This window comes from Thermobia domestica, chromosome 8, assembly GCF_964235325.1.
Source record: "Thermobia domestica chromosome 8, izTheDome1.hap1.1, whole genome shotgun sequence".
Taxonomy (NCBI): domain Eukaryota; kingdom Metazoa; phylum Arthropoda; class Insecta; order Zygentoma; family Lepismatidae; genus Thermobia; species Thermobia domestica.
Genome location: NC_137461.1, coordinates 126,582,947 through 126,595,071, shown reverse-complemented (window position 1 = coordinate 126,595,071; position 12,125 = coordinate 126,582,947). Strand labels below are relative to the sequence as shown.

General features: G+C 36.1%; 1 protein-coding gene across 1 annotated transcript in view; it reads left to right on the top strand.

The window, feature by feature from the left end:
- LOC145693197 (uncharacterized) overlaps positions 1 to 12,125 on the top strand; it is a 117,471-nt gene that overhangs the window by 53,866 nt on the left and 51,480 nt on the right. Inside the window, exons 8-9 of the mRNA XM_081768977.1 lie at positions 991 to 1,229; positions 10,287 to 10,380. Coding sequence (XP_081625103.1) covers positions 991 to 1,229; positions 10,287 to 10,380 — 333 coding nt within the window. The remainder of the gene's footprint in view (positions 1 to 990; positions 1,230 to 10,286; positions 10,381 to 12,125) is intronic.

Below are 12,125 nucleotides of genomic sequence, written 5' to 3'. Positions count from 1 at the left end.
GCTTAACATTGTATTTTTTTAAACATATACAGTACATACATAAGTAAATCGTATGTTCCAATAAAATAAAAATTAGTATTGACAACGAACGACATACTTCTTAGCGTCATAAAAATCTGTCTCTCAAGTTTCTTGAAAACTAGCCCTTCTCTCCTCCGCTTCCAAGCATCTCACTTTGTTCAATCTGATGTAATCTATCTTAGAGCCGCGGTGGCTCAGTGGTAGAGCGTTCACCTCTGGTGCTAGGGGTCTCGGGTTCAAACCCTGCTCCCGCCAAGTGAACTTTGTGGTGGACAAACACCGTGTGCGTGGGTTTTCTCGGGGTTCTCCCGTTTCCTCCCACTTTCTTCATTCCACCATTTCATTCATTACTCATCATCACCGTCTCCTTTAGCCTAACCGGCATAACCGCGGGATGTAAAACTCAAAAATTTCATTTCATTTCATTTTCTGATGTAATCAATCGATTGAGCTCCTTCGTGGCTAAGTGGTTAGCGTACGCGCCTTTGGCGTGAGAGACCCGGGTTCGATTCCGGGCGGGAGCTTATGTGGTTCGGACTCCACGATAAAACTGTAGGTCCACGTCTCATATAGCCTCCTTGCTGAACGGGACGCTAAACTAAAAATCAAACCAATCAAGTGATTTATCAGTTGATGTCTTTGGAAATATTACAGTTATATACAAATTGAAGCTTAAAAGTTAATCAAAATTTTGTGTTGTATCTCATTAATTATGCTGTGTATCATGACAGTGTCATAATGGAAAGCTTAGTGAGGTATACTTTAGGAATAGTTTCATCTTAATACATGGTGTGGTTTTTGTTTTGGTTTACAAAAGAATAGTTTTTTTCCCGATTTTCTCGATATCATTTTGTTAGCTCCGATAAGATCTGTCGATTGATATATGGTTAGTTTATTTTCCTCGTTAAATACTAATGATATTGTGGAATTAAATTGCAAGATTTTAATGGTTTTTCTTCCTTTTTACAGTATACCTACCGAAACAATGTCAGAGTTTCTAAAACGGGTACACGCAGGAATATCATGTCCTTCCCTTCCTCAAATTGGACCTGCAGATAAGGATAAACGAGCCGCTGTTTTGGGTGAAGTTGACCTCACGGGTGATGTTGAACAATGGAAGCCAACAGGATTTGTCAGTCATTCAAAGGTGACATTAGATCAACCGCCGGAAGTGGAATATCCGACGCGTAATGGCAGAGATTTATCAGGTATCAAAATAAACATCATTTAATAAGCTCGAAAAGTACTTATTCTGCCTTTCTGTACAAGTAAACATAAATGTGAGCGGTCTTAATGCACAAAGTAGCTGTACTTCAGTCAAACAGTTTCAGTGTGCGCTTGTACGGTTGTCGATGACTTCCGAAAATTGCGAAACTGGAAATTTGTGTGAAAGTTCCCTGCTTTTCTGTGAGACCTTTCTGAGAGAAAAGTAAATAACCTCACTTCTCAAAACTGTAACGAATTACTCACCAACACATTGGTGATAATGTAAAATATAAATTTTGTATTAGTTTTGTACTTTTCAGAGGTTTTTGTACTTCGATTTTATCACAAAAGGAAAAGTAAGGTACAGTTATTTAGAAATTCATTCCAATTTTCACTCACATGAAGGGCAATAAATTAAAATCAAGGATAAGCCCATAAGCTGTGCATTGTTCTTTTTCCAAGAAGCCGACTTCGTTACAGTTCTGAGAACTAAAGTTGTTTGCTTTTCTCTCAGTAAAGTCCACAGAACCTTCACGTATGCTTCCAGTTCAGATACTTATAGAAACCATTGACAAATGTATGAGCGATAACTGAAACTGTTTGATTCAAGTACAACTAGTTCCGTGATACAAGGTAAGGTAAGACTATTCATATTTCAATTATTCATCGTGTATTGATCAATTAGTAAAGTAAACATGTTAAGCATTGAATTTTCGCTGTCAACTATCACCATCGTGTCAAGAATAGGTAAGAAAATATTTTGATAGGGATACGATGGATAGGAATTAGTTACGTATGAAATAGAAAATTTGAAAATATTTACACTGATAAAAAAAAGGAAACTTCTTATTCCTACTCGTATAGCTACACGTATAACAGCAATATTTTTTTCATCAATGTGAATATTCTTATTTTTTAAAATGTTATATATAACTACTTCCCATGTGCCCTGTCTCCACTAAAACTGTTTCTTAGCTTTGTCTTAAGACAATTGTGACAGTTGTCAGCGAAACTTCGACATTTAACATGTTTGCTTGAGTTTATCTACAAGACTCAGAATGGCAAGATGAGTATTTTCTGATTTTATTGATAAAATCGCTCCTCAAGCGTCTCATATCTATTATGTACGTATAATGTGCGTATTACGTATAATACAAAATCATTTCAGCCTGTAAGTAACGCTAATTTCTGAAAGTTAACAGTCGCCGCTCCGTTACGTTTGCTACTTGCTTGCTTTTATTTGAAATGATCTTGTACTATAAGGTTTTTAAGATGCATGTCTTTATTTGAAAATAGATAGTTATTATGCTGAACATGAACATTCTTTTTGTTTATTATTAAGACAAGGGTCGTATTACATGTAAATTAAGATTGTAATTACTTTTACAAAATTTTCGAGTGTTTATTTCATATCAAGCTCAATATAATTTATTTACTAAGCAACATAAAGTACAGACAGCTGTTACTGTTTACCTTTATGGCAGTGCAATATTTTACAAGCTTTACTGCCAACCTACATGAAGCATACTGCCTTTAATAGGCTGTACCGTGTTTACATTTAAGCATTAATATTTGTGTACTCGCAAGTTAGTTGGGGAAAGTAAAAGGAATGTTAAATGTAAACAATTAAAACACTAATTTAATCACGATTTTAACCTATAACATATAGCGAGCGGAAGGTTTAGAGGAAACAACTAGCTATAATAAACACTATTTATTTTAGTAATAATTTTCAAGCTTTAAGATCTCAATATTTCCCGGACTTCCCTATCACAGATAATATGAACTTGCTACTACTAGTGGAAAAAAAACTTTCTTGGAAAATACTAAAACAGTATCTTCTATTCCAAATGTCTAGTGTAGTGGTTCAGAAGATGCATGGTAGCATGTCTCGTGTGGTTAGAAAGCTTCAAGTTTGAATCTGAAAGCTGATATTTTGATTAGAGAATCTTGAAATAGCGGGATCAGAGCTGTATCAAGGCTCTATAAGTTAATCTCAGTCTTTACCAAAATCTCAACTTGATACCTGGTTTGAAATCAAATCCAGAGTGTATTTATAATATGAAAAAGAATGACGTTTCAGTATTAAGAAACCACTAAACTCACTTCGTTAGATATCTGTGTGCGGATGTGGGTGGCATCGTGATCTGAAATTAGAACTGGCATCAACCCATTGATTTCCCCGCGAACATCATAAAGAAATTGAAATGCAGAGTAGGGTGAACGTATACTGGTAGAAATACGTTTCACGTATATGGAAGTTCAAGATATCGGTCATGAGAGCTTGCAGTGACTTAGTTATTACTATTTTTTTCTTTTCTTTTCTTTTTCTTTCTTTCTTTCTTTCTTTTTTCTTTTTCTTTTTCTTTTTCTTTTTCTTTTTTTTTTTGTGTGTGTGTATGTGTAAGTGTGCAAAAGTTCAAAATATTAAGACTGCTATTCTTAGGAAACCCCAAACTCTACGAACTTTATAAACAATGCAGTAACAGTCAAATAGTGTTGATTTGTTGAATTTATAACTACTTTTTCGTTGCTTTTTCGGTTTTATCCGACTGCGTCGAAGCTAAAAAAGAGTATATATATTTTTAACGTGTATATTTGTGTAAGGGTATATTTGTAGATTTAATTATTCCTCCGTTGAATATAGAACATCCATAGTTTGTTGGGATTTTTCTTATTTCTCTTTCTTTTTTTAAGTCCATTGATTTTTTTTTTTTTTTAAGTGTGTGTTATGCTAGTGTTTCATTGGGGTTCGTCATTGGATTTGGATGAGATTAGCGTTGACGGAAGTTTGAGTTGCGTTGCACAGAGGATCCGAATGGATCTCAGTGTACGCTTCTGGATCGAGAGCTGCAACCGAGTTAGAACTAGATACTCGAATTCTACTTTTATGGATTGCTGTGTATGTAGGTCTGGACTCTCCCAATGGGGTTAAGGATGATTTGCAGTAAAATAGACTCCCTGTTACCCAATCACCATCGGGACCGGGCGCTGGTCGGTTAACGAAAAGTCGGATTAAGCTAAAATCGCAAATTCATAGATCTTAAATTGTATAGCATCTCTGTAATGGTTTTGTAAAGGCCTACAGTGTTATAATTCATTAAGTTTAAATTCCAAGATCAGAAGTTTCGACCACAAGCTGCTCCTATGACACCCAGTTGAACGAATAATGTATATATATTGAATAAAGCACACTAAAATATCACACAAACCGCACACTTATTTACGGTGTATGCGTATTTACTGAGTCGAAACAATATCAAGACAGAAACAATTATTATAAAGGTAACCAAGAAAATTCTATCGCTTTTTGGGGAGGTCTGTGTTCAATTGACCCTCACACCATGAGTTGAATGGGAATGGAGATAAGGCGAAGACCAGTTGTTGGTGTGAGTATATTCAGCATGCTACCTGGTTGTGGAAGTTCAGTTACACCGTGAACTTGCGTAAGGACAGAGTGAGTCCACAGAGCGCCACAAGGGCGTGTATGCTGTACGAGTTCAAACGGGGATCAAACGCCGCTGCAGCGGGACAGAAGATATGCCAGTCCTTTGGTGAGGATGTCATGACTACGCGGACAGTGCAGTGGTGGTTTAACAAGTTTAAGGACGGTAACGAAACACTCTAAGACGCACCACGTACGGAAGACAAATACATGTACAAAATAAAGATCTGAAGGCAGCAATCGAGGCGAACAATGGCCAGACATGAGGAACTCGGACTAAAATTCAGTGTGAGTGGAGAAGCCATTCGGCAGCATCTCCAACTTGGGAACCACTACAAGTTGGGTCGATGGGTCCCACATGATTTGACTCCCGGCCAGACGGCAACGCGAGCAGACACCTATGTTTCTTTGCTGTTTCGTCTGAGGAAGGAGCCATTTCTGGACAGGATGTTAACATGTGATAAGAAGTGGGTCCTTACGAAGCTCCACGGCGTCATCATCATTAGTTAGCATCCCATGAACCGGTTCCAAAACAGCCGAAACCAGCACTGCACCAGAAGAACGTTCTCATGTGTGTTTGGTGGAATGCTCGCGGCATCGTGCATCGGGAACTGCTATCAGCTGGTCAGAGCATCAATGCAACTGTGTACTGTCAGCAGTTGGGCCGTGTTCAAGAAAAACTCAAAACTCTTTAGCCAGCACTTCTGAATCGCAATGAGTCCTCCTGTTACAGGACAACGCTAAGCCCCACGTGGCTAGGATGAGCCGGGATGGGAAACACTATTGCATCCGCCATATTCCCCGGACATTGCACCGTCCGATGAACACCTGTTCCATTTCTTAAATAATCACCTTAGAGGACTCCAGCCTAGTAGAGGTGCAAAATGCACTTGATACCTTCTTCGCTTCACGACCCACCAAGTTCTGCTGCGATGGAATCCATGGCCTTCCAGAACGTTGGCAGAAGGTCGTCGATGCTGATGGGGACTATTTTTTATCTTCCAGGTACGTCTTGGATGACATATCAATGTTCGAAGGAGTGGGTGAAAAAGCGACAGAACTTTCTTGGTTACCTTTATAGCTAGTTAATTGTTGTGGATCGTTGAGCGCAACTGAGAACGAAAATTATCCATTTCTTGGAAGATGGGCGGTTAAGCCGAGGGACCGGTAGAGAAGGTATCTTAATCAATTAAAAGCTACAATACAAATTTGAGTGGTTGGGCAAATCGCATACTGTCCATTTTAAAGCTCCATTAGAAAACTATTTTGCTTCCTTTGTCCGGAAGGTAGTTTGCAGCTTTTTCATCTTGGATCATATTGTCTTTACATTTACTGTGCTTTCAAAATAACCACGGGAAGATTGATTGGAAATTAACATATTTTGTCTGAGCTCGGTGTAATATATTCAAGATGATACCAGCAAGACGTAGCAAGTTACTCTGAAATAGTAGGTTCCTTTTTGATAGTAATCAAAACTTAGATAGTAAGTGTTTATATTTTATATATGTATAGTTTCGACGGATAACCTTCGACATCAACAATTTCAAAGGAAGTTGTGCTGCAATTACATCATTTTTAGTAATATGAACTTGAATATTTCCTGAGCTTAGCGTAATGACATTTATCAACTTGTACGTACGAAGAAAACGAAAATTTTTGTGGGTAAGTTTTTGATTATTATTAAATTATGCGTCCATTGATATCTTTAAGCAACGTTTCTCTTTGGTTTTGTTACATTTCATCGTGTTCGGTGGACGAAGGATGCTTCGTATACGGTAGTTAAGCAAAGTGAAGACATAATACCGCATATGAAAAATATAGAAATTCTTGAGAAGAACAAATCATGAAACTGTTATAATATTTTCAAAAAAATAGCTATAGGTTTGAAGGATGATCTGCTTCTTGTAAAATGTGCATTTTTTAGTCCTTTTTTTAGGACTATGGTGAACTTTTTCTGATTGAATTTTAGTCAGACATCCCTATAACTGATTTCATTCATTTTTCTTGGTAGCCTCATTCAGTTACTGATAATAATCATGTTACATATTGTTAAAAGAAATCGATGTATGATTATTACTTAACTTACTCAGAAATGCGGGTGAATATTTATTAATGCCGAAATTTTCAATGGGAACCCGTACCTTCGTCAGCAGCTTGTTTATTTAAATAGATATACATACTACTGTTTTAATCACATCATATGACTTTTAGTATATAATAATTATAATAATAATAAAAATCAGGTATGGTTAAGCTTACCTGATTTTATCTGTAACATTCTGTGAACAAAATGCATAAACCATGCTGTGATGCATCCTTTGTAGCAACTATAATAACTTCAAATACGGTAATGTTAACCTTACAATCATTTATTGAGGCTTAAATTATGTTGTGAAAAATTTTCCGGTATATTAAATTGGTGTGAATGAAATGTTCGCCCCAAATGAGTCGTTCCCAAAGGGCAAAAAAGTGAAAACTACAATGCCTGGTTCATCAAAATAGTTGCCATCTGGAACCACACTTTTGCCATCGCTAAGCCAGCGATTGGATTCCGTGGCGAAAGAAATCTTCAGTCTGCAATTCGAAGAAATCCTTAACCGTAGGTTGTACCACCCGATCATCAGGGAAAGCCATCCCTCACAAGAGTGATTGAGATCTGGGGAATACGGCTGGTGAGGAAGGAATTTACACTGCAGCTCATGAGAAGTCTGTACCATTCTTTGCATGACAGATGGGCGAGCATTGTTGTGCAACCTGGACACCATGTTAGTGACCATTACTGGATGCTTCTGAAAAAATTTGGTGTGACTTTCATGGAGTTCAGTACTGTAACGATCTGCATTAATGGTTTCACCTGAGAAAGACCTGATGGATTACTCCCATCATAGAAGAACATAGCAACAACATCTTCTGTGGGTGGAGAAGTGTTTTAGGAAACCGTCCTGACATTGATGACGATCCAGCCATTCTCCTGACCGTTTACTATTGTCATAGCAAATCTATTTTCCACCCGAAGTGACAACCTGATACAGGAAACTCCCCAGTTATTCCGTAAACTTAGAGAACTGTACACCTTCATACAGCGATTGTTGTTTCCCGGTATCAACTCACGTGAGCACCCATAAGTCCAGCTTATTCTTCTTACCGATTACAAACAGCTGCAGAACAACAATAGTATGCCTAACTCGTCTGCAGTGGTACGAATACTTTTCCAAGGGTCTGCTTTCAGCCATCAGCGAATGGTGCATTGATTCGCCATTCCTGGCCCAAATTAATTGTTATTGATTTTTGCAGCTTGCTCCGCAGAATGTCCCATTGTAAATTCTTAAAGAAAAAAATCAGTCATAACTATGTGTTCTTTATAGTGCACGGTCATACTATCCTCTTCAACAACACCCTACCTACTAATTGTCTAGGTTCCCCAGAGTGTTTGTTCGACGTGTACAGAGTGTGACGTTAGACGCGTGAGCATAGTAAATCCCTATGTTGTATTATTGAAGCGTTTCCCACCAGACGTCAAAGTGAATATTTAATTCGCATCAACATAATTGTTACGCTTACTGGTAAAAAACTAAATAGTGAAGAACATTACCTGTGTATATAGCTTGTAAAAGCTATAGAAGCTTTAACTGCAACTGTTCTGTCACTTTCATTGGTAATTCGAAATAGCAGGTGTGTTCTGTTTTAAACGTTTCGAGCTCGAAAGATTCCTTGAGCCATGGTTTTCCTGATGCTTTGAGCCATGGTCCTATCCACTTATTGGTGTCACTTGATGAAATCAATGAGATGTGATTAAAACAACTTAATATGCGTGAGTCATACACATTCTTGTTTCATGTCTCCAGGCGAATTAGGGCCTGAATTATTGAAAGGAACTCTTTTTCTAAAAATCAGCCCGATACAACTGCTTTACCTTGCAACATGAACTTCATAACAAAAGGTTAAAGAAAATATTTTTTACAGTTAAAAGTTAAATTTGGATTTAAATATATTGTGATGGCCAACTACACTTGTCTTATTACGCAGGGAGTTATCCATACACTTTCAAGGACGGGTGAATACTCATTCGCCACTATTGATGTAGACGAAACGTGGGTAAATGTAGGCCATGTCGTGTATTGTGTATGGCAAGGTAAAGCTGTCAACGTCGAAGAAGAAAGCCTTTTCAGTGTGACTGTTGCCAGGGCTAAAACATTCCATAAGCAAAAAATACGAAGTTGTCTCTTATATTGGGAGTGCACATTCACCTTATGGAAGGATTTGACACATGTTTATATCCAGGCCACGCAGTAATTAGCAGAAGGATGTAAATTAATAGATTTCGAAAGTGGCTTATGCTGCTGGAACTGTACTGTGCCTTGATAATACAGTATGGTATGCAGTTCGAAGTGAAAGTTACCTTCAATACCGTGCAAATAATCTATTGACGTGAATGTAGTAGACGTCGAAAATAACATGACTCCAAGTTTTTGAGATGATTTTAATGGAAAAGTAAAAATACCCAGCACAAAATATCGATATATTACACACTTTGAAAATAATATACTAGAAAATTTACTCCTTTAAAGCTCTTCTTTATACTTTTCTTTTAACTCAAAGTAATTGTCCTCAAATTTTGCAACGTTAATTCATTTCCCGATGTCAAACAATGATGAAACTTTGTGACGGAAGTCGGGTGACAATACAATTTTCCATTGTTACTTTCATACATTTCTATATATTTCCATAATTTTAAGTAAGAGTAATTTATGGACAGTACAAGAAACAGTATGTAAATAATATATGTGTAAACTATAATAAAACATAAATAGATAATGTGTTTATTTATTACTTTAGAAAATAAATAAGAAGAAATGTATGCGGAGCGCTCTGTTAATATTAGGCTAGATTTCAAGAGTTAGCAAATTATTGTTTATTAAAGTACTCCCCATGCTTTCCTTTTTTATTCATGCTGCTTAATTTTAAGATCTATATTTCAATTAGGATCGTATTGAATACGGAAAATAAGCACAGATCAATTTGAGTGCCCCGTTGTAAGAATACATTAATGGCACATTACAAGAGTCAGACCGATTCATAACATAGCGCAATATTATTACTTATTTCCTATATATACACATCTAACCTAGAACGAGTCACGCAATGGTAGAACATAGTCGTAGGAAAGTGATACAGATGGTATAGTCGTGCGTGGTATGAAATACAGTTCTTTTTTTCAAGAGTAAAGTACTAATACGAGTATGGCTTTAACGAAAGTACTTTTGTACTAAGTGTGTCGTACTATATTAGGCCCATTACAGCAGTCTACTAGAGCAATGGTTACACGAAAAAGACTTCTCTATTTTACTTGATGTGTTGCGGGTCGAATTACTATATATATGTATATATATATACCATATTTGCGCAAATATAAGCCGCACTTTTTTCTTCTAAATTTTGGCTTGAAAAATCATGTTGCGGCCTATAATCGAGATTTTTCCTCCTCAGATAATAAGCCGTCAATTTCAAAATGACATGTACAAATTTGCAAAGCACATGGGTGAAAAATATAGATGGCTGTTTAAACTGCATCTGTGTTCCAAGATCAATTCTTAAATCTCGGTTCTCATTACAGTTTCAGAGCTGCAGGAATCAACTAGGAAGAAATTACAAGATGATTGGATCCTGAGAAGACACGTTAATTATGAAGATGATATTCTTCAAACGCTGTAAGTAGTATTAAAATGATATTTAACGGCATATATGAAGTAGGTTCAAAATATGGGTCAAGTTCTGAAGTGATTCATCACATCAAGTAGAACAAAAAAAGTTACAATAAACATGTGTCAAAACGATTGTCCTTTCGAAGCAGTACGCTGATCAAATCGTGGGTAAATGTCAGTCTAGCTTCACAACTATGTAACTTAGACAAAATGATTTGAAAAAAATACATATTCTAATTCATGTTTCCTCTCATTATGTAAGTATTAATGTTTGAGAATCGTGTGATACATGAGCAACAAATCTTATAATAAAATGTTGAACCACGGCTGGAAATTTCTTACGGTACTTAGCTGTAAATTAAAAAAAAAAAGTTATAAAGGTAGTGTATGATTATAAAATACGTATGTATAGTTAGAGAATGCATGTGAACTTACGTATAACATTTTCGAGCTACTTATCATAGTTGTCAAGTACTGCCCCAAGTTGAAATTGTTGATGTGTGTTATTTACTTTTAAATTCGAAAAAAATGTTCCTAAGTTCATTGACGAGTGTAAAAATACTACTTTCATTAACATTGGGGAAGCTGTTAATAACTTTGAGTGCAAACGTTAGGAGAATATATATTTTCCTTTCTTTCTGGATTTTCTTGTTTAATTTTAAAAGGAAACAGTCACAAAGACCAATATATTTTATTTTATTTTTTTTATTTTTTTATTTTTTTATTTGTTTGTTAACACTTTCTCAACTACTTACCTTAAGTTGAGAACTTGGTAATACGTTATAGTATCAAACGTAAACGATTTGAATTATATTGGCCGTGACTAATTATATGTGCATAATTCGTATATATATATATATATATATATATTCACGGGTGGTCTTTATTTTTCAACTTCCGAATTTTTTGTCTCACCCCCTAAAATGATTTTACATCAGACCAAAGTAACACATGAAACAAATTAGCTCAGTTGAATAATACTAAATGATGTCCCAAATTTTAATACATTTACAGTATACAGTATGAGGCAAAGATGTGTAATAGATCCTTGTAAGTTCTGAACGACTGGAGGGAGTGAGACTATATGTTGGATAGGGGTAATAGAAGTAGAACTGCATCTCTACTGTGTATTATCTTCATGGGGGCCATTTTGGATTCAGGGGCAAAATTATAATAGGAAGGGAGTCATGTAACATATCATTTGGGATAGCTTTTCAACACAAACACAAACCTGGTATTATTTTTAACATACTTTTAATCATTAGATATGTGAAAACATATGCAAAAATATATTATGAAGGTAATAACTGTTGAATGATTCGGAGTGGTAAAAAACTACCCCGAAAAATGATACGTCACGTGACCCCCTCCCTTAAAAAAATAGACGAATGAAATAGGCGAACTGTAAGATGGCCGCGATGAAGGTGCTATAGAGTAGTAGATCCGGTTCCATCTCCATTACCCTATCCAAGATATAGTCTCACTCCCTCCAGCTGTTTCCAAAAGTTATCTATTACAGACCTCTACTTCATATTTATAATTGTTCGTTATTAGTAACAAGGTATAGTTAGCACTGTTAAAATTCAAATCGATATCTACAAATAAACATGAAGTATCAGATTGTATAGAATAATTGGAAACCACACATGATAACCACTAATATAAACGAATTATAAAAGTAAATCTACTTGATAAGTTCTTTATTCGCTAGCCACTTCAGCATACAAGCAGATACGACCCTCTTAATTAAA